A 21,299-nucleotide genomic window follows, 5' to 3' on the forward strand; every position below is an offset into this window, starting at 1 on the left:
GGCCAGGTGAAGTCCCCGGGTGGTGAGAGGCATGGCCTGGCAGTGCTCAGTCTTCTGTTTTACATCAGAAATTAATGAAAATTTTACCCTTTTTAAATTGCTCAAATGCATCTTTGCCGTTAGATTGATATCTTGTTTTGTTTCTCTGAGTGTGCAGTTAAAATACGAACATTCACATCCTTCCAAGTCACAGTCCTATGAAAAAAAACATGTAAGTATGTAATTCATTAAGGATAAGTTCATAGAACATAGAAATTATGTTACTGCCACCTCTTCAACAGGAGATATTTTTGTTCATTCTGGAGATGTGGTAAGCACAATGAAAGCTGACATTTATTGTCCATTCCTAATTATCATGACAAGGCATAATAGTGGTTAGCACTGCTGCCTCACAGCGCCAGGGACCCAGTTTCGATTCCATCCTTGGGTGACTGTCTCTGCGGTGTTTTGCATAGTCTCCCTGTGTCTGTGTGGGTTTCTTCGGATGCTCCAGTTTCCTCCCACAGTTCAAAGATGAGCAGGTTAGATAGATTGACCATGGTACTATGACCCCCCTTCATGTCCAAAGGTGTGTAGGTTAGGTGGATTAGCCTAGTAAATGTGGGAATTTTGGGGGGGCATGGGAGGTGGGAAAATGGGGGTGGAAAAGATGGATAATGAAAGAGTCAGTGCAAACTCGATGGGCCTGATTTTACTGTCAAATTGCGCCCGTTTTTGAGTGCGAAAACTTGGTAAAGTCGGGCGTGAGGTGAACAGTGCTGTCCACGACCGTCTCCACGCCTGTTCTCCTTTTACCAATGGCTGAAAATTATCTGGACTGTGCCCGAAACAGGTGCGACATCAATTTAAATGTATTTGCATGCATTTAAATTGACTTAGTGGGCTGCACATCCAAACTTAGCAGCACTTCCCCCTTTACCACCGCGTTCCCCGTCCAGATTTGGCAAAACAGACATGGTCCGCAAAGGTCTGATTCGGATGTTCCAGTTTTTAGGGAGGTAAGTTCAGAGCTTCTGACAGCTCCTTGACTCAGATCGGAGACTGGAGGAGGGGTGGGGGGGCAGGGGTGGTAGTGGAGGAGGTGGGTCAGATCATTATCTGGTGGGGGAGGGGAGAGAGGTGGGTCAGGTGGCTCTCCGTTGGTGGGCGGGTGGTTCGCTATCACTCTGTGTGCGATCGGATTGGGGGAAGGGAGGTCCACTGCCACTCTGCATGCGAAAGGTTGGGGGGGAGGGGGGCGTGGAAGGGTCTGCTGCCACTGCGTGTGATCGGTGGGGGGAAGGGGAGGAGGGGCCTGTGATCAGTCTGAGTAGTGGGGGATAAGGGGAAGAGTTATATTGTAGGGGTGGGGCATTGTCTGTGGGGGCCAGGGGAAGGCATTATTAGGCCTGGGAGTAATGCGGCAGGAGAGTGTTTTTCTGTTTTTTTTCTGGCATGTGCAGTTGGAGGTGATGATCAGAACTGTAGTGTTTTGGGTGCAATAAGCCCCCACCCATAGCTTGTGCAGCGCGATTCAGAATCGCTGACATTTTTTCAGGTATAGTGTGTATGAGGGGTGCCTGAGAACGGGTCTAAAACTCAGGTCTGAAACACTCCCAGTTTCAAGTCTGCCCGCACTTAGAGTCAAAATGGTAAAATCGGGCCCAGTAAGTCAAATGGTTTCCTTCTCCACTGTAGAAATTCTATGGATTCCTTGGCTGCTGAACTGCTGTAGTCGATGTGATGAGGTATTCCCAGAGTGCTGTTATGTGAGCTGTTCCAGGTTAACACTTTTACACAACTGAATGGTTCCCTTGGCTTGCAAGGGTAATTAAGAATCAATTTCATCAGTGATGAATGGAAGGCCTGAAAGAGCGAAGATGCAGGTTTATTTGCAAAGGAACATTACCTCGGATGGTGATGGCTAACACAAGGGGACACAGCTTTAAATTAAGGGCTTGGTAATTATAGGATGGATGTCAGAGGTAGGTTCTTTACTCAGAGGGTAGTAAGGGCGTGGAATGCCCTGCCTGCAGCAGTTGTGGACTCGCCAAATTTAAGGGTGTTCAAATGGTCAGTGGATAGGCATATGGATAACATTGGAATAGTTTAGGTTAGAGGGTCATTAGATTGGTTCCACTGGTCGGTGCAACATCGAGGGCCGAAGGGCCTGTGCTGCGCTGTAATGTTCTATGTTCTATGTTAACATTAATCAGCTAGTTGGATTTTTACAATAATCTGACAGCCTAATGATCACTTTTGCTGTGCAGATTAAAAGAAGTTGGGGAAGAAATAGATGAGTCACTTCTACATTTATATTAAAAAAATCATCATGAAAAGAAATAGTATCAGGTCATCCATTTTGGTAGGAATAACAGCAAAATCATCATTAGAACCCTACAGTGCAGAAAGAGGCCATTTGGCCCATCGAGTCTGTACCGACCACAATCCCACCCAGGCCCTACCCCCATATCCACCTGCTAATCCCTCTAACCTATGCATCTCAGGACACGAAGGGGCAATTTTAGCACGGTCAATCAACCTAACCCGTACATCTTTGGACTCTGAGAGGAAACTGGAGCACCTAGAGGAAACCCATGCAGACACAAGGAGAACATGCAAACGCCACACAGACAGCGACCCAAGCTGGGAATTGAACCCAGGTCCCTGGAGCTGTGAAGCAGCAGTGCTAACCACTGTGCTACCGTGCCACCTATTATTTAAATGGTAAAAAAATTGCAGCATGCTGCTTTGCAGAGGGACCTGGATATCCTTGTGCAGGATTCTCAAGGAGTTAGTTTGTAGGTGCAGCAGGTAATTAAGAAGGGGAGTGGAATTTTGTCCTTCATTGCGAGAGGGATGGAGTTTAAAAACAGCGAGATTATGTTGGAGCTGTATAAGGTGCTGGTGAAGCCACACTTGGAGTACTGTGTACAGTTTGGGAAAGGAAATACTGGCACTGAAGGGGATGCGGAGGAGATTCACCAGGTTGATTACAGAGTTGAGAGGGTTGGCTTATGAGGAGAGACTGAGTAGACTGCGGCAGGTGGAGGATGTGGTCAAGAAGGCGTATGGTGTACTGGCCTTGATTAATCGAGGGATTGAGTTTAGGAGTCGGGAGGTAATGCTGCAACTTTATAAGACCCTTGTCAGACCCCACTTGGAGTACTGTGCGCAGTTCTGGTCGCCTCACTATAGGAAGGACGTGGAAGCTATTGAAAGGGTGCAGAGGAGATTTACAAGGATGTTGCCTGGATTGGGAGGCATGCTTTATGAAGATAGGTTGAGAGAGCTGGGACTCTTCTCCCTGGAGAGACGAAGGTTGAGAGGCGACCTGATAGAGGTTTATAAGATGTTGAGAGGAATAGATAGAGTGGATTCTCAGAGGCTATTTCCCAGGGCTGAAATGTCGCTACGAGAGGACACAGATTTAAGGTGCAGGGAAGCAAGTACAGAGGAGATGTTAGGGGTAAGTTTTTCACTCAGAGGGTGGTGAGTGAATGGAATCGGCTGCCGTCAGTGGTGGTGGAGGCGAACTCGCTGGGGTCTTTTAAAAGACTTCTGGATGAGTATATGGGATCTAATGGGATTGGGGGTTATAGATAGGCTATGGCTTAGTAGGTATAGAAGTGATCGGCGCAACTTGTGGGCCGAAGGGCCTGTTTGTGCTGTAGTGTTCTATGTTCTATGTATACTCATTGGAATTCAGAAGAATGAGGGGAGATCTTATAGAATCATATAAGCTTATGAAGGGAATAGATAAGATAGAGGGAGCGAAGTTGTTTCCACCGGCAGGTGAAACTAGAACTAGAGGACGTAGCCTCAAAATAAGGGGAAGCAGATTTAGGACTGAGTTGAGGAGGAACTTCCTCACAAAAATGGTTGTGAATCTTGGAATTCCCTGCCCTGTGAAGCAGTTGAGGCTACCTCATTGAATGTTTTTAAGGCAACGATAGATAAACTTTTGAACAGTAAGGGAATTAAGGGTTATGGTGAGCAGGGGGTAAGTGGAGCTGAGTCCACAAAAAGATCAGCCATGATCTTATAGAATGGCGGAGCAGGCTCGAGGGGCCAGATGGCCTACTCTTGCTCCTAGTTCTTATGTTCTTATCAGGGCACTGGTCGACAGCTAATGTGATTCTTATATATACAAGAAGGGAGATATAAAAAGTTCAAGGGGACATACACTGATTAACATATAAACTCAAAGTTGGAGTAGGCCATTCAGCCCTTTGAGCCTGCTATGTCATTCATTTTGATCATGGCTGATCATCAAATTCAATATCCTGATATTGATCTTTTAATATCCTGCCTTCCCCCTACATCCGTTGGACCTTTTGGCTCGAAGGGCTATATTTAATTTCTTCTTGAAATTATGCAATGTTTTGGCCTCAATTACTTCCAATGGTAGTGAATTCCACACATTCACCACCCTCTGGGTGAAGAAATTTCTCCTCACCTCAGTTCTAAAAGGTTTATTCCTAATCCTCATACTATGACCCCCAATTCTGAACTCCCCCACCATTCTTTCTGAATCTACTCTGTCTAACCCTGTTAGATTGTATAAGTTTTGATGAGATCCCCCTCAGTCTTCTAAACTCCAATTAATACAATCATTAGTTTAATGCCGGTTGTAGGAAAGTTGATGGAATTGTTAATCAAATATGCAAGTTTTTATAAATCTGGAAACTGAAAATATAACAAGTGTGGATTACAGAAGATCAGTCAAATTTACAGGTATTGAATTGTTCGAAGAAGTAACAGAAAGGTTAGAAAGAGGTAATGTGGTAGATATAATGTATTTTGATTTCTTCAGTAAATAGGTGTCCAAGTACAAAGGAATTTTGGGGTACAAACTATTAATGGTAGCAATAATGCAGGTTAATAAGGCTTTAAAATGTAACCAAATTATTGGGGTTAATTTCTTTAGGGATAGAATTGAGAAGCAAAGATCTTATGTTAAATCCTCATAGAACCTTGCTTAGACCAGACTTGGAGCACTGTAATCAGTTCTGGCTACCATATTATTAAAGGAACTCGATACTGAAGATAGCAAGAACTCAATGGGTCAAACAGTTTACTTTTGTGATGTGATTCATTGGTGTTTTTGGCACAGGAGGAGGCCATTTGGTCTCTTGCGTCCACAAAGATCAACCAACATCTGATAACAATAATCCATTTTTCAGTACTTGACTCAGAGTCAAAAGAATAAAAAAAATTACAGCACAGGAACAGGTCCATCGGCCCTCCAAGCCTGCACCGACTATGCTGCCCGACTGAACTAAAACCCCCTACCATTCTGGGGACCATGTAAGAACATAAGAAATAGGAGCAGGAGTTGGCCATCTAGCCCCTCGAGCCTGCCCGCCATTCAATAAGATCATGGCTGATCTGAAGTGGATCAGTTCCACATTCCTGCTTTCTCCCCATAACCCTCAATTCCCTTGTCTATCAGAAACCTATCTACCCGTGACTTAAATATATTCAGCGAGGTAGTATCCACCACTTCAATGGGCAGAGAATTCCAGAGATTAACCACCCTTTGAGTGAAGAAGTTCCTCCTCAACTCCGTTCTAAACTGCGTTCCCCCCCTTATTTTGAGGCTGTGCCCTCTAGTTCTGCTATCCTTTCTAAGCGGGAAGAATCTCTATACCTCTACCCTATCTAGCCCCTTCATTATCTTGTAAGTCTCTATAAGATCCCCCCCTCAGCCTTCTAAACTCTAACGAGTACAGACCCAGTCTATTCAATCTCTCTTCATAAGCTAACCTCATCATCTCCAATGTCAGCCTGCTGAACCTTCTCTGTACCCCCTCCAAAGCCAATATATCCTTTCTCAAATGCGGCGACCAAAACTGCACACAGTACTCCAGCTGCGGCCTCACCAGTATCTTGTACAGTTGCAGCAAGACCTCCCTGCTTTTATATTCTATCAGTCTATTCCCATCCTATTCATGTATACATTAAGACACCCCTTAAAAGTCATTATCTTATCTGCTTCTACTACATCCCCCAGCAGCGTGTTCCAGGCACCCACCCCCTCTGTGTAAAAAAACTTGAAACGTAAGAAGTCTCACAACACCACATCATAAAAAACTTGCCTCGTACATCTCCTTTGAACCTTGCCCCTCGCACCTTAAACCTGTACCCGCGAGTAATTGACTCTTCCACCCTGCAAAAAAGCTTCTGACTAACCACTTGGTCCATGCCTTTCATAATCTTGTAGACTTCTATCAGGACATTCCTCAACCTTCTTCCTTCCAGTGAGAACAAACCAAGTTTCTCCAACCTCTCTTCATAGCTAATGCCCTCCGTATCAGGCAACATCTTGGTAAATCTTTTCTGTACCCTCTCCAAATCCTCCACATCCTTCTCGTAGTGTGAGGAACAGAATTGAACACTGTATTCCAAGTGTGACCTAACTAAGGTTCTATAAAGCTGCAACATGACTTGCCGATTTTTAAACTCAATACCCCGGCCAATGAAGGCAAGCATGCCATATGCCTTCCTGACTACCTTCTCCACCTGCATTGCCACCTTCAATGGCCTATGTACCTGTATACCCGGATCCCTTTGCTTATCAATACTCTTAAGGGTTCTGCCATTTACTGTATATTTCCCATCGGTATTAGACCTTCCAAAATGCATTATCTCACATCATAGTCTTGACAAATGCTTCCTTTTTCTCTTTGACTAGGCTCATAATATTTCTTGTTATCCAAGGTTCCTGAAACTTGCCATACTTATCCTTCATCTTTACAGGAATGTGCCAATCATGAATTCGTCTCAATTTAAACTTGAAAGCCTCCCACATGCCAGATGTTGATTTGCCATCAAATATTTGCCCCCAATCTACATTCTTCAGTTCCTGCCTAATATTGTTGTAATTAGCCTTCCCCCAATTTAGCGCCTTCACTTGAGGACTACACTTATATATCAGTACCTTAAAGCTTACTGAATTATGGTCACTGTTCACGAACTGCTCCCCTACTGAAACGTTGACCACCTGGCCATGCTCATTCCCCAATACCAGGTCCAGTGTGGCCTCTTCCCTAGTTGGACTATTTACATACTATTTCAAGAAGCCCTCTTAGATACTCCTTACAAACTCTGCCCCATCCACATCCCTAGCACTAAGTGAGTCCTAGTCAATATTGGGGAAGTTAAAATCTCCCATCACAACAACCCTGCTACTTTTACACCTTGCCAAAATCTGCCTACATATCTGTTCCTCTATCTCCTTCTCTTTCTCTGAATCTTACGGGCCAGGCTCTCTGGTTCCCCTTCAGTTAATTCGCCTTTGCTTTGGTTTCCGCCCCTCATCCCCCTCCCCCACCCAAATTACTTTAAATCCTCCTGTGTGACACTAGCAAACCTCTCAGCCAGAATATTTATGCCCCTTCAGTTTAGATGCAGCCCATCCTTCTTGTGCAGCTGTCCCTGAAGAGATCCAACGGTCCAGATATCTAAAACCCTCCTTCCTATACCAGTGTTTAGCCATGTGTTGAGCTGCATTATCCTCCTATTCCTAGCCTCACTAGCACGTGGCACAGGGAGTAATCCTGAGATTACAACCTAGGGGTCCTGCTTTTTAACTTTCTGCCTAACTCCCTAAACTGCTGCTGCAGAACCTCGTCACTTTTCTTACCTATGTCCAATAAGAAGTTTCACAACACCAGGTTAAAGTCCAACAGGTTTAAATAAACCAAATAAACCCTCTTGGACTTTAACCTGGTGTTGTGAGCCCTCTTACTGCACCTACCTCTGTCCAACGCCAGCATCTCCACATCATGCCTATCTATGTCATTAGTACCAATATGTACCACGACTTGTGGGTGACACGGTAGCACAGTGGTTAGCATTGCTGCTTCACAACTCCAGGAACCTGGGTTTGATTCCCAGCTTGAGTCACTGTCCGTGTGGATTTGAACATTCTCCTCCTGTCTGCATGGGTTTCTTCCGAGTACTCCGGTTTCCTCCCACAGTCCAAAGATGTGCAGGTTAGATTGATTGGCTGTGCTAAAATTACCCCTTTGTGTCCTGAGATGCATAGGTTAGAGGAATTAGTGGGTAAATATGTAGGGATATGGGGGTAGGGCCCGGGTGGGATTGTGGTTGGTGCAGACTCGATGGGCCAAATGGACTCTTCCTGCACTGTAGGGTTCTATGACCTCTGGCTGTTCACGCCCTCCCTTCAGAATGCTTTCTGTCCATTCAGAGACATCCTGGACCCTGGCACCAGTTAAAGTTAAAAGTTTATTTATTAATCATAAATAAGGCTTACATTAACATTACAATGAAGTTACTGTGAAATATCCCTGGTCGTCACACTCCAGCACCTGTTCGGGGTCAATGCACCTAACCGGCACTTCTTTCAGACTATGGGAGGAAACCAGAGCACCTGGAGAAAACCCACACAGACACGAGGAGAATGTGCCAACTCCACACAGACAGTGACCAAGTCGGGAATCAAACCCGGATCCCTGTCGCTGTGAGGCAGCAGTGTTAAGCACTGTGCCACTGTGGCACCAGGCAGGGAATGTACCATCCTGGAGTCTCTTTCATGGCCACAGAAGCGCCTGTTGTACCCCCCAACTTTAGAGAACCCTATAACTATTGCTCTAGTGCTCTTTGTCCCTCCCTGCTTAACAACAGAGCTAGCCACTACTCCGGCTGCTGCTACTGTTATCCCCTGAGTTCTGGAGGTTATGGCATTGCAAGTGAATATCTAAATACTTAAATGTTACAAGTTTCTGACTCAACCACCCTTTCAGGCAATGAGTTTCACCCATCCTCTGGGTGAAAAAATTTCTCCACAACTACCTCCTTAGCCGTTACCTCGACCTTAAATCTCTGTGCCAGGTTATTATTGACCCCTTTACTGATGGAAAATAGACCACCCTATCCACCTTATCTATGCCTCTCAATCTTATACACCTCAATCAGGTTCACTTTTAACATTTGCTGCATCAAGGAAAAAGCCCAGCTTATCCAATCTCTCCACATATCTCAGGCCCTCCAGCCGAGGCAGCATCCTGGAGAATCTCCTCTGCACCCCTCTCCAGTTCAGTGCAATCACATACTTCCTATAATGCAGTGACCAAAACTGCATGCAATACTCCAGCTGTGGCCTATCCTGCGTTTCGTACAATTCCAGCATGACCTCCCTGTTTTTGTATTCTATGCCTTGTGAATAACGGCAAGTTTCCCATACGCTTTCTTAATCACCTTATCTATTTGCCCTGCCTCCTGGATGAGTCTGTGGATATGCACTCCAAGGTCCTTCTGATCTTTAGTACTTTCCAGCGTCCTACCATTCATAATGTAATCATTTACCTTCTTAGTTCTCCCCAAGTGCATCACCTCACACTGTTCCAAGTTGAATTTCTTGTTCTGCCCACCTGACCAGTCCATCGATATTTCCTGCAGACTACAGCTATCCTCCTATTCATCACTCTACTGATTTTTGTGTCATCAATGAACAAAGAACAAAGAAAATTACAGCACAGGAACGGATCCTTCAGCCCTCCAAGCCTGCACCGACCATGCTGCCCAACTTAACTAAAACCCCCTACCCTTCCGGGGACTATATCCCTCTACTCCCATCCTATTCATGTACTTGTCAAGGCACCCTTAAAAGTCACTACTGTATCTGCTTCCACTACTCCCCCTGCAACGAGTTCCAGGCATCCACCACCCTCCTGTGTAAAAAATCTGCCTCATTCATCTCCTTTAAACATTGCTCCTCACACTTTAAACCTATGCCCCCTATTAACTGACTCTTCCATTCTGGGAGCAAGTGCGAGGTGGTCCACTTTGGTAGGAATAATGGTAGGAAGGACTATTACTTACGTGGCGAAAAACTGCAGCAGGCGACGGTGCAGAGGGACCTCGGGGTCCTTGTGCATGAGTCGCAAAAACCCAGCCTGCAGGTGCAGCAGGTGGTCAGGAAGGCTAATGGGATGCTGGCTTTCATAGCGAGGGGGATTGAATATAAAAGTAGAGAGGTCTTGCTGCAGCTGTATAGGGCATTGGTGAGGCCGCAGCTGGAGTACTGTGTGCAGTTTTGGGCGCCGTACTTACGCAAGGATATTTTGGCCTTGGAGGGAGTGCAGAGGAGGTTCACTAGGCTGATACTGGAGTTGAGGGGGTTGAGCTATGAGGAGAGGCTGAATAAACTAGGCTTGTACTCGTTAGAGTTTAGAAGAATGAGGGGAGATCTCATTGAGATGTATAAGATGATGAATGGGATGGATAGGATAGAGGTGGAGAGACTCTTCCCGCTCAGAAAGGACAGTAGGACTAGGGGGCACAGCCTCAAGATAAAGGGGGGGCGGTTTAGAACGGAGTTGAGGAGGAACTTCTTCACTCAAAGGGTGGTGAATCTCTGGAATTCTCTGCCCGTTGAAGTGGTGGACGCTGCCTCGCTAAATATTTTTAAGATGCGGGTTGATGGGTTTTTGATAAGCGAGGGGATTAAGGGTTATGGGGAGAGGGCGGGAATGTGGAACTGAGCCATGACAGATCAGCCATGATCTTATTGAATGGCGGGGCAGGCTCGAAGGGCTAGTTGGCCTACTCCTGCTCCTATTTCTTATGTTCTTATGTTCTTATGAAAAAGCTTCTGACTATTCACTCTGTCCAAGCCTCTCATAACCTTGTAGACTTCTATCAAGTCTCCCCTCAACTTCTGTCATTCCAGTGAGAAGAAATCAAGTTTCTCCAACCGCTCCTCATAGTTAATGCCCTCCACATCAGGCAACATCCTGGTAAATCTTTTCTGTACTCTCTCCAAAGCCTTCACATCCTTCTGGTAGTCTTGATTGATCAGTAAGTCCTGATGGGTATTTCCAAACCATGTTAAATTGAAAATGATTGTTTAGACAAGGATAGGGAATTATTTGCTTTATTTCTTTTTTAAAAAATATCTTGTAAAGCTTAAAGGATTTAGACATGCAGGAGCGCTAGAAGCTGTGGTTTGCTCTTCTTGCTTCAAGTGGGAGGCCGGGCACATTTCCAGTGCCCGGGGCCAGCATGTGTGCGGGAACTGTGTCCAGCTGCAGCTCCTGGAAGCCTCAGTTTTGGAGCTGGAGCAGCAATTAGGAGGGCAAGGAGGGGTTATGAGAAAGTTCTGGCTGCAGGGAAAATTCGGAGACATTCCATAAATATATCAACGGGAACAGGATAATCAGGGAAAATGTGGGGCCCATTAGGGACCAAGGGGGGCAATCTCAGGGTGGAGCTAGGGAATGCTGGTAGAGTGTTGAATGAATACTTCACATCTGTCTTCACCCAAGAGAATGAGGATAATGGACAATTCAGGGAGAGGGGCTGTGATGTTCTTGAGCAAATTGACAATAGGAAAAGACAAGATATTGGAGGTATTGGCTTCCTTCGAATTGAATAATTCTCCAGGTATGGATGAATTGTGCACTAGGCTGCTGTGGGAGGCAAGGGAGAAGATTGCAGGGGCTCTGACCCAAATTTTCAATTCCTCTTTGGCCATGGAGGAGCTGCCAGATGATTGGAGAACAGCTAATGTGGTCCCGCTATTTAGGAAGAGTTTTCAAGATAAACCAGGGAACTACAGACTGCCTTAGTGGTTGGGAACTATTGGAGAAGCGTCTGAAGCAGAGCATCTATCTCCACTTGGAGAGGCAAAGCTTGATCGGGGTAGTGTGTAGGTAAGGGTAGTGCAATCAATGTAGATTGTATGGATTTCAGCAAAGCCTTTGACAAAGTCTCACATGCGAGACTTGTAAAGAAGATAAATTCAAATGGGATACAGGGTAATTTGATAAAGTGAATTCAAAATTGGTTCCGTTGTAGGAGACAGAGGTGATGACAGAAGGCTGCTTTAGTGACTGGAAGCCAGTGTCCAGTGGTGTACCACAGGGATCTGTGTTAGGCCCTTTATTATTTGTCATTTACATAAATTACATTGACAATGCCTAAGTTTGCGGATGACACAAAGATTGGCCGGTTGGTTAACAGTGAGGCGGAGTATCTTGGGCTACAAGATACAGACGGAATGATCAAATGGGCAGATAAGTGGAACAAAGGGACCTTGGCATGTTTGTCCATAGATCTCTGAAAGCAGAAAAGCATGTTAGTAGGGTGGTGAGAAAGGCATATGGAATACTTGCCTTTATCAATCGAGGCAGACTTAATGGGCCAAAAGGCCTCTTCTGCACTCTATGATTCTATATCCCCAAGTCCAAATCTAAGATGGCTTGCTGTCTAGTTGGTTCTTCCACACATTGGTCAAGAAAAGCATCCTGTATACACTCCAGGAATTCCTCCTCCCCGGGACTGTGGCTAATTTGCTTTACCCAATCTATGTGCAGATTAAAATCACCCATGATCACCAATATTCCCTTATCACATGCATCTCAAATTTTGTGTTTAATGCCATTCTCAATATCACCAGTTTGGGATCTATATATGACACCCGCTAATGTTTTTTGCCCCTTGATATTTCTCAACTCTACCCATACAGACTCCATGTTGTCAGAATTAATATCCTTTCTCACTATTGTGTTAACTTCCTCTTTAACCAGCAGTGCCACTCCACCACCTTTTCCTTTATGTCTCTCCTTCCTAAATATTGAATACCCTGAGACATTCAATTCCCACCCCTGGTCGCCCTGCAGCCATGTCTACGTAATCCCAATTATCATACCCGTTTACATCTATCTGCGTGATTAATTCATCGACTTTATTGCAAATGCTCCATGCATTAAGGCACAGAGCCTTTAAGCTTGTGTTTTTGAACTTTGTCCTTGGTTTCTCTAGTATTTATTGTTGAGAAAGACATGGATGTCAGGGAACTTGAGGAAATAATTAATGATGTCTTGAGGAGTGTACATATTACAGAAAAGGAGGTGCTGGAAGTCTTAAAGCACATCAAGGTATAAATCCCCAGGACCTGATGAGGTGTATCCCAGACGTTGTGGGAAGCTAGGGAGGAAATTACGGGTCCACTAGCAGAGACAATTGAATCATCAACAGCCACAGGTGAGGTGCCTGAAGATTGGAGGGTGCCAAATGTTGTGCCTTTGTTTAAGAAGCGTTGCAGGGAAAAGGCTGAGAACTACAGGCCAGTGAGCCTCATGTCTGTAGTGGCTATGTTGTTGGAAGGTATTCTGAGAGACAAGAACTACAGGCATGTAGAGAGGCAAGGATTGACTCAGGACAGGCAGCATGGATTTGTGAGTGGAAAATCATATCTTACGAATTTGACTGACTTTTTTGAAGGCAGATGAGATCCGTGCAGTTGATGTTGTCTACATGGAGGGTTTGGGGAGGGGGGTTTGGGGGGTTTAGCAAGGTCTTTGACAAGGCACTGCATGGTAGGTTGTTGCATGAGGTTAAATCTCATGGGATCCAGGCTGAGATAGCCAATTGGATACAAAATGTTCTTGATAACAAAAGACAAGAAGGTTGCTGTGGAGGGTGGCTATTCTCCCATCCCACTGTGTTAATTTTCTAGCATGGTGGGGTGGGAGAATCTCACTGCTGACGATGGGTGGGATTCACGCATGCATTCCCACTGTGAGCGCGTCTCCCAGTGCCAGAGTTCTGGGGCCACCAGATCTGCGCTGGAAACCAGTGGGAAGACCAGTTAAGTGATTTTAGTCTGTTTATAATACAAATAAAAATTAACGGGCCCAGGACTGAATTCTGTGGGCCCGCTATCCTTTCCCACCCCACCAAAGCGTTTCATTCCAGTGGGAACTACACCAGCTCCTCACTTGTGGGAACTATACAGACGGCTCCGCTGGAGTAAAGGGAAGGCAACCAGGAGGTCGAGTGGCAGGGGCTTATGTCCTGTGGGCATGGGCACTCTGGCAGTGCCAGCTTGTGCCCCCTGGCACTGCCCAAAAGGCAAAGTGCCCATGCCCAGGGGACACCTTGGCACTGCCCATTGGACATGGGGCAGTGCCAAGGGGCGATCAGTGGGAATGGGAGGGTTGCCGCTGCCACTCAGTCATTGGGATTGATGAGGGCTTAAGGGAGGCCAGCGGTCAGGGTGGGTTGGGGTGGGGGATCTGTCTCCCAGGGGATCTGCACTGTGAGGAGGATGGGGAAGTGCTGGAGATCAGGGGAGGCTGGGGGGCAGGCTGGCCCAGGAATGGTCGGGGCAGGGCCATACTGCAGAAGTCCTGGACTGGCCAGCCATTGAGCTGACCAGCAAACAGAAGGCTGACAGTTCAGGGCCACTGTGCATGCGCAGAGGCTTGCTGGTTTCAGCCTCCTGGGCAGGAAGAGGCCCCACCCCTTGAGATGTAATGATATTCACACTGGTGGCCTCTTCATTGCACAAAGTGTGGGAGATTCGAGCTTGAACTCCCACTAAAAAAACAGTGTGAATTACTCCAGTTTTCCCATAAATTTGACATTTTGAATTTTTTTGGGAGAATTGCAGCTGTTGTTTTCCAAACTGGAGACCTGTGACCAGTGGTGTGCCTCAGGGATCAATGTTGGGTCCAATGTTATTTGGCATTTATATTAATGATTTGGATGAGAATATAGGAGGCATGGTTAATAAGTTTACTGATAACACCAAGATTGGTGCCATAGTGGACAGTGAAGAAGGTTATCTAAGATTGTAATGGGATCTTGATCAATTGGGCCAGTGGGCTGATAAATGGCAGATGGAGTTTAATTTAGATAAATGCAAGGTGATGCATTTTGGTCAATCAAACCACAGCAGGACTTACTCAGTGTTGCAAAGAGCATTGGATAAATATATGGCTGATATTGGAAAAGTGTAGGTTAGATGGGCTTCAGATTAGTTTCACTGGTCGGCGCAGCATCGAGGGCCAAAGGGCCTGTACTGCGCTGTAATGTTCTATGTTCAACATGTAACAGTTTATTTATCTAACTAACAATGAACAGGTTAACTGAACAGATTAACTAAACTACTAACAAACCAAATAAAACACTATTTTCATGGAATGCTGTTTCGATAAATACAATTCCCATTTATTAGCAAAAAAAAAATTAGTTGTCTCTAATTCCAGCCTACAGGTGCAGCAGGTGGTCAGGAAGGCGAATGGGATGCTGGCCTTCATAGCGAGGGGGATTGAATATAAAAGTAGGGAGGTCTTGCTGCAGCTGTATAGGGCACTGTGAAGCCGCAGCTGGAGTACTGTGTGCAGTTTTGGTTGCCGCACTTACGCAAGGATATTTTGGCCTTGGAGGGAGTGCAGAGGAGGTTTACTAGGCTGATACCGGAGTTGAGGGGGTTGAGCTATGAGGAGAGGCAGAATAAACTAGGCTTGTACTCGTTAGAGTTTAGAAGAATGAGGGGAGATCTCATTGAAACATATAAGATGATGAATGGGATGGATAGGATAGAGGTGGAGAGGGTCTTCCCGCTCAGAAAGGACAGTAGGACTAGAGGGCACAGCCTCAAGATAAAGGCGGGGTGGTTTAGAACGGAGTTGAGGAGGAACTTCTTCACTCAAAGGGTGGTGAATCTCTGGAATTCTCTGCCCGTTGAAGTGGTGGAGGCTGCCTTGCTAAATATTTTTAAGTGCGGGTTGATAGGTTTTTGATAGGCGAGGGGATTAAGGGTTATGGGGAGAGGGCGGGAATGTGGAACTGAGACACGACAGATCAGCCATGATCTTATTGAATGGCGGGGCAGGCTCGAGGGGCGAGATGGCCTACTCCTGCTCCTATTTCTTATGTTCTTATGTTCAAACCCCCTCTCCCCAAACCCCCTCCACACCCCCGAACTCCCTCTCCCCAAACCCCCTCCACACCCCAAACCCCCTCCACACCCCCAAACCCCCTCCACACCCCCAAACCCCCTCTCCCCAAACCCCCTCCACACCCCCAAACCCCCTCTCCCCAAACCCCCTCCACACCCCCAAACCCCCTCTCCCCAAACCCCCTCAACCCAAACCCCCTCCACACCCCCAAACCCCCTCTCCCCAAACCCCCTCCATACCCCCAAACCCCCTCTCCCCAAACCCCCTCCATACCCCCAAACCCCCTCTCCCCAAACCCCCTCCATACCCCCAAACCCCCTCTCCCCAAACCCCCTCCATACCCCCAAACCCTCTCACCCCAAACCCCCTCCACACCCCCAAACCCCCTGTCCCCAAACCCCCTCACCCCAAACCCCCTCTCCCCAAACCCCCTCCACACCCCCAAACCCCCCCTCCCCAAACCCCCTCCACACCCCCAAACCCCCTGTCCCCAAACCCCCTCACCCCAAACCCCCTCCACACCCCCAAACCCCCCTCCCCAAACCCCCTCCACACCCCCAAACTCCCTCTCCCCAAACCCCCTCCACACCCCCAAACTCCCTCTCCCCAAACCCCCTCCACACCCCCAACCTCCCTCTCCCCAAACCCCCTCCAAACTCCCAAACTCCCTCTCCCCAAACCCCCACCACACCCCCAAACCCCCTCCACACCCCCAAACTGAATAAACTAGGCTTGTACTCGTTAGAGTTTAGAAGAATGAGGGGAGATCTCATTGAGACATATAAGATGATGAATGGGATGGATAGGATAGAGGTGGAGAGGCTCTTCCCGCTCAGAATGGACAGTAGGACTAGAGGGCACAGCCTCAAGATAAAGGGGGGGGGACAGTTTAGAACGGAGTTGACTCAAAGGGTGGTGAATCTCTGCCCATTGAAGTGGTGGAGGCTGCCTCGCTAAATATATTTAAAACGCGGGTTGATAGGTTTTTGATAGGCAAGGGGATTAAGGGTTACGGGGAGAGGGCGGGAATGTGGAACTGAGACACGACAGATCAGCCATGATCTCATTGAATGGCGGGGCAGGCTCGAAGGGCTAGATGGCCTACTCCCGCTCCTGTTTCTTATGTTCTTATTTGGGGAAGGGTTTGATGATTGGTGAGGAATAGAGATGTGCTGACATCTGATGGGGTGGGGAGGGGAGCACTTGACTCCTCTGTGGGCGCAGGGTGTCGGGGGAGGCTTACTCAGGTTATGATTGGGGCACACTTTAAATTTGGCATCCCGATCTCTGTGTAGTCGGGTTTTGCCTGTGTGTTGAGGCCATGTTCATTGTTCCTGAGGAGCTCATTGTTCCTGAGGAGCAGTATCGAGAGGCAGCGATTTTTGGGCGTGAGAGGAGGCAGCAAACAGGTACATTTTTCTGTTTTTATTGTTTAACGTTTTATTTATAGTTTCAAAGTTGCGAGTTTCGGCGGTTTTTTTAAAATTAGTTAGAAACAGGAAGTCGTCACTAGGACGCTTGCCGGTATTTGTAGTTTTTTTTTCTCGGGCCCCTAACCCTATAAATTAGTGTAGAGAGGATACCCGACCCTCTACACTGGTAGAGAATCCCACCCTCCCACCTCCTCTAACCTAATTATAAGTGTGGGGGAAGTTTTTTTTTATTATATTTTTTATTTTTCTGCTGGTAATTGCTTCAGGGATGGCAGTTCAGGCAGTAAGCTGCATCTCCTGTGGGATGTATGTGGTGAGGGACTCCAGTAGTGTTTCAGGTGATTTTACTTGTAGGAAGTGTGTTAGATTGCAGCTTCTGGAGGAGCGTGTAAAGGAGCTGGAGGTGGAATTAGAGGAACTCCGCATAATTCGGGAGGCGGAGGTGGAAATTGATAGGAGTTATAAGGAGATAGTCACTCCTAGAAATGAGTCTTGGGTCACTGCCAGGAAGAGGGGAAAGAAGCAGGTGGGGGGACAATCCCCTGGGGCTGTTCCCCTCCAAAATAGGTTTTCGGTCCTGGAGGCTACAGTTGAGGAGGAATCAACTGGGGATAGTCAAAGGGAGCAGGCTGCTGGGGGAGAGCCTAGTGTGAAAGCTCAGGTGGTTAGGGGCTGTAGAAGATTGGGCCTCGTGATTGGGGACTCCACAGTTAAAGGGACAGATAAGAGAGTTGGAAGTAAAGGTAGGGACTCAGGGCTGGTGTGTTGCCTACCAGGGGCTGGGGTCCGGGATGTATCGGAAAGGGTATTCAGGACTCTTAGGGGAGAGGGAGAACAACCCCAAGTTATAGTTCATGTGGGGACACATGACATAGGGAGGTTAAGGGAAGGGGATATTAAGCAGAGATTTATGGAGTTGGGGTGGAAGCTAAAGGCCAAGTCTGATAGAGTGGTTATCTCCGGACTCTTGCCTGTGCCACGGGATAGTTTAGAGAGGAATAGAGAGAGGGAAAGTTTGAACTCGTGGCTGAGGGGTTGGTGCAGGAGGGAGGGGTTCAGGTACTTGAGCAATTGGGGCTCATTCTGGGGAAGGTGGGACCTCTATATGAGGGATGGTCTGCACCTGAATCAGAGGGGGACCAATATCCTGGGGGGTAAATTTGCTATGGCTATCCAGTTAGGTTTAAACTGATTCGGAGGTGGGGTGGGATCCTGAGTAGAGGGGTTGAAAGTGAGGGGGGCATAGATGGGGACTGCAATGCACAGCATCGCAGGGGTGGGGTGGAGCAGGGTTTGAAATGCGTCTACTTTAATGCGAGGAGTATTCGCAATAAAGTGGATGAACTTGCAGTGTGGATCAGTACCTGGGACTTCGATGTTGTGGCCATTTCAGAGACATGGATAGAGCAGGGGCAGGAATGGTTGCTGCAGGTCCCGGGGTTCAAATGTTTTAGTCGGAGTAGAGAAGGAGGTAGAAGGGGGGAGGGGTAGCATTATTGGTCAGGGATTGTATCACAGTGTCAGAGAGGAAGTTTGATGAGGACTTGTCTGTTGAGGTAGTATGGGCGGAGATTAGAAATAGGAGAGGAGAGGTCACCCTGTTGGGAGTCTTTTATAGACCTCCTAAAAGTTCTAGAGAGGTTGAGGAAAGGATTGCGGAGATGATCCTGGTTAGGAGTGAAAGTAATAGGGTAATTGTTATGGGGGATTTTAACTTTACTAATATTGATTGGAATTGTTATAGCTCTAGCTCGTTAGAGGGGTCAGTTTTTGTACAAAGCGTGCAGGAAAGTTTTTTGACTCAGTATGTAGATAGGCCAACTAGAGGTGAGGCTATATTGGATTTGGTGCTGGGAAATGAGCCAGACCAGGTGCTAGACTTGGAAGTTGATGTGCATTTTGGTGATAGTGACCACAATTCGGTTACGTTCACCTTAGTGATGGAAAGGGATAGGAATGAACCTCGGGCTAGTGGTTTTAGCTGGGGGAAGGGTAATTATGAGGCTATTAGGAGAGAATTAGGAAGCATAGGTTGGACTAGGAGATTACAGGGACTGGGAATGTCTGAAATGTGGAGTTTTTTCAAGGAGCAGCTACTGCGAGTCCGTGATAGGTATGTCCCTGTCAGGCAAGGAGGAATTGGTAAGGCTAGGGAACCGTGGTGCACCAAAAAAAGTTTTTTCGTTGGTTAAGAGGAAACAGGAGGCTTATGTTCGGATGAGACGTGAGGGCTCGGGTAGTGCACTAGAAAACTTTAGATTGGCTAGGAGGGAGTTGAAGAGTGAGCTAAGAAGGGCTAAAAGAGGACATGAGAAGACTTTGGCTGATAGGATTAAGGAGAATCCTAAGGCGTTCTATAGGTATGTTAAGAACAGAAGGTTGGTTAGGGCAAGATTAGGGCCAGTTATAGACAGCAGAGGGAAGTTATGTGTGGAACCGGAGGAGATTGGAGAGGCATTGAACCAATATTTCTCTTCGGTGTTCACGCAAGGGGACATGGATATAGCTGAGGAGGACACTGGATTGCAGGGGAGTAGAATTGACAGTGTTGCAGTTGATAAGGAGGATGTGCTACATATTCTGGAGGGTCTGAAAATAGATAAGTCCCCTGGTCTGGATGGGATTTACCCCAGGATTCTCTGGGAGGCAAGAGAAGTGATTGCAGAGCCTCTGGCTCTGATCTTCAGGTCGTCGTTGGCCTCTGGTATAGTACCGGAAGATTGGAGGTTAGCGAATGTTGTCCCATTGTTTAAGAAGGGGAACAGAGACTTCCCCGGGAATTATAGACCGGTGAGTCTCACTTCTGTTGTGGGCAAGGTTTTAGAAAAAATTATTCGGGATAGGATTTATAGTTATTTGGAGAGTAATGAGTTGATTGGAGATAGTCAGCATGGTTTTGTGGCGGGTAGGTCGTGCCTTACTAACCTTATTGAGTTTTTTGAGAAAGTGACCAAAGAGGTGGATGGGGGTAAGGCAGTGGACGTGGTGTATATGGATTTTAGTAAGGCGTTTGATAAGGTTCACCATGGAAGGCTTCTGCAGAAAATGCAGATGTATGGGATTGAGGGTGATTTAGGTAATTGGATCAGGAATTGGCTAGCGGATAGGAGACAGAGGGTGGTGGTTGATGGTAAATATTCATCATGGAGTTCGGTTTCGAGTGGTGGGCCTCAGGGATCTGTTTTGGGGCCACTGCTGTTTGTAATTTTTATTAATGATCTGGATGAGGGTATAGTTGGGTGGATTAGTAAGTTTGCTGATGACACCAAAGTCGGAGGTGTGGTAGATAGTGATGAAGGGTGTCATAGTTTGCAGGAAGACTTAGACAGGTTGCAGAGCTGGGCTGAGAGGTGGCGGATGGAGTTTAATGCGGAGAAGTGTGAGGTAATTCACTTTGGTAGGAATAACAGATGTGTTGAGTATAGGGCTAACGGGAGGACTTTGAATAGTGTGGATGAGCAGAGGGATCTAGGTGTATGTGTACATAGATCCCTGAAAGTTGGGAGTCAAGTAGATAAGGTTGTTAAGAAGGCATACGGTGTCTTGGCGTTTATTGGTAGGGGGATTGAATTTAGGAGTCGCAGCGTCATGTTGCAACTGTACACAACTCTGGTGCGGCCGCACTTGGAGTACTGTGTGCAGTTCTGGTCCCCACATTACAGGAAGGATGTGGAGGCTTTGGAGAGGGTGCAGAGGAGGTTTACCAGGATGTTGCCTGGTATGGAGGGGAGGTCCTATGTGGAGAGGCTGAGGGATTTGGGGTTGTTTTCGCTGGAAAGAAGGCAGCTAAGAGGGGATCTTATTGAAACATATAAGATGATTAGAGGTTTAGATAGGGTGGATGGTAATAGCCTTTTTCCTCTGATGGAGAAATCTAGCACGAGGGGGCATGGCTTTAAATTAAGGGGTGGTAGTTATACGACGGATGTCAGGGGTAGGTTCTTTACCCAGAGGGTGGTGAGGGATTGGAATGCCCTGCCTGCTGCGGTTGTAAATGCGCCTAGTTTGGGGACGTTTAAGAGGTCCGTGGATGGGTTTATGGACGAGAAGGGATTGGTTTAGGTTAGAGGGTCATTGTTTTGTAACTGGTCGGCGCAACATCGTGGGCCGAAGGGCCTGTTCTGCGCTGTAATGTTCTATGTTCTATGCCCTGCTGTATGACTGT

General features: G+C 46.9%; 1 protein-coding gene across 1 annotated transcript in view; it reads right to left on the bottom strand.

Moving 5' to 3' along the window:
* Window positions 1-21,299, bottom strand: part of LOC145357476 (integrin alpha-E-like) — a 453,795-nt gene that overhangs the window by 20,631 nt on the left and 411,865 nt on the right. The window contains exon 34 of the mRNA XM_080210848.1: window positions 88-195. Coding sequence (XP_080066974.1) covers window positions 88-195 — 108 coding nt within the window. The remainder of the gene's footprint in view (window positions 1-87; window positions 196-21,299) is intronic.

The sequence above is a fragment of the Carcharhinus amblyrhynchos genome, chromosome 23 (assembly GCF_965287045.1).
Source record: "Carcharhinus amblyrhynchos chromosome 23, sCarAmb.v2.hapA, whole genome shotgun sequence".
Lineage (NCBI taxonomy): Eukaryota > Metazoa > Chordata > Chondrichthyes > Carcharhiniformes > Carcharhinidae > Carcharhinus > Carcharhinus amblyrhynchos.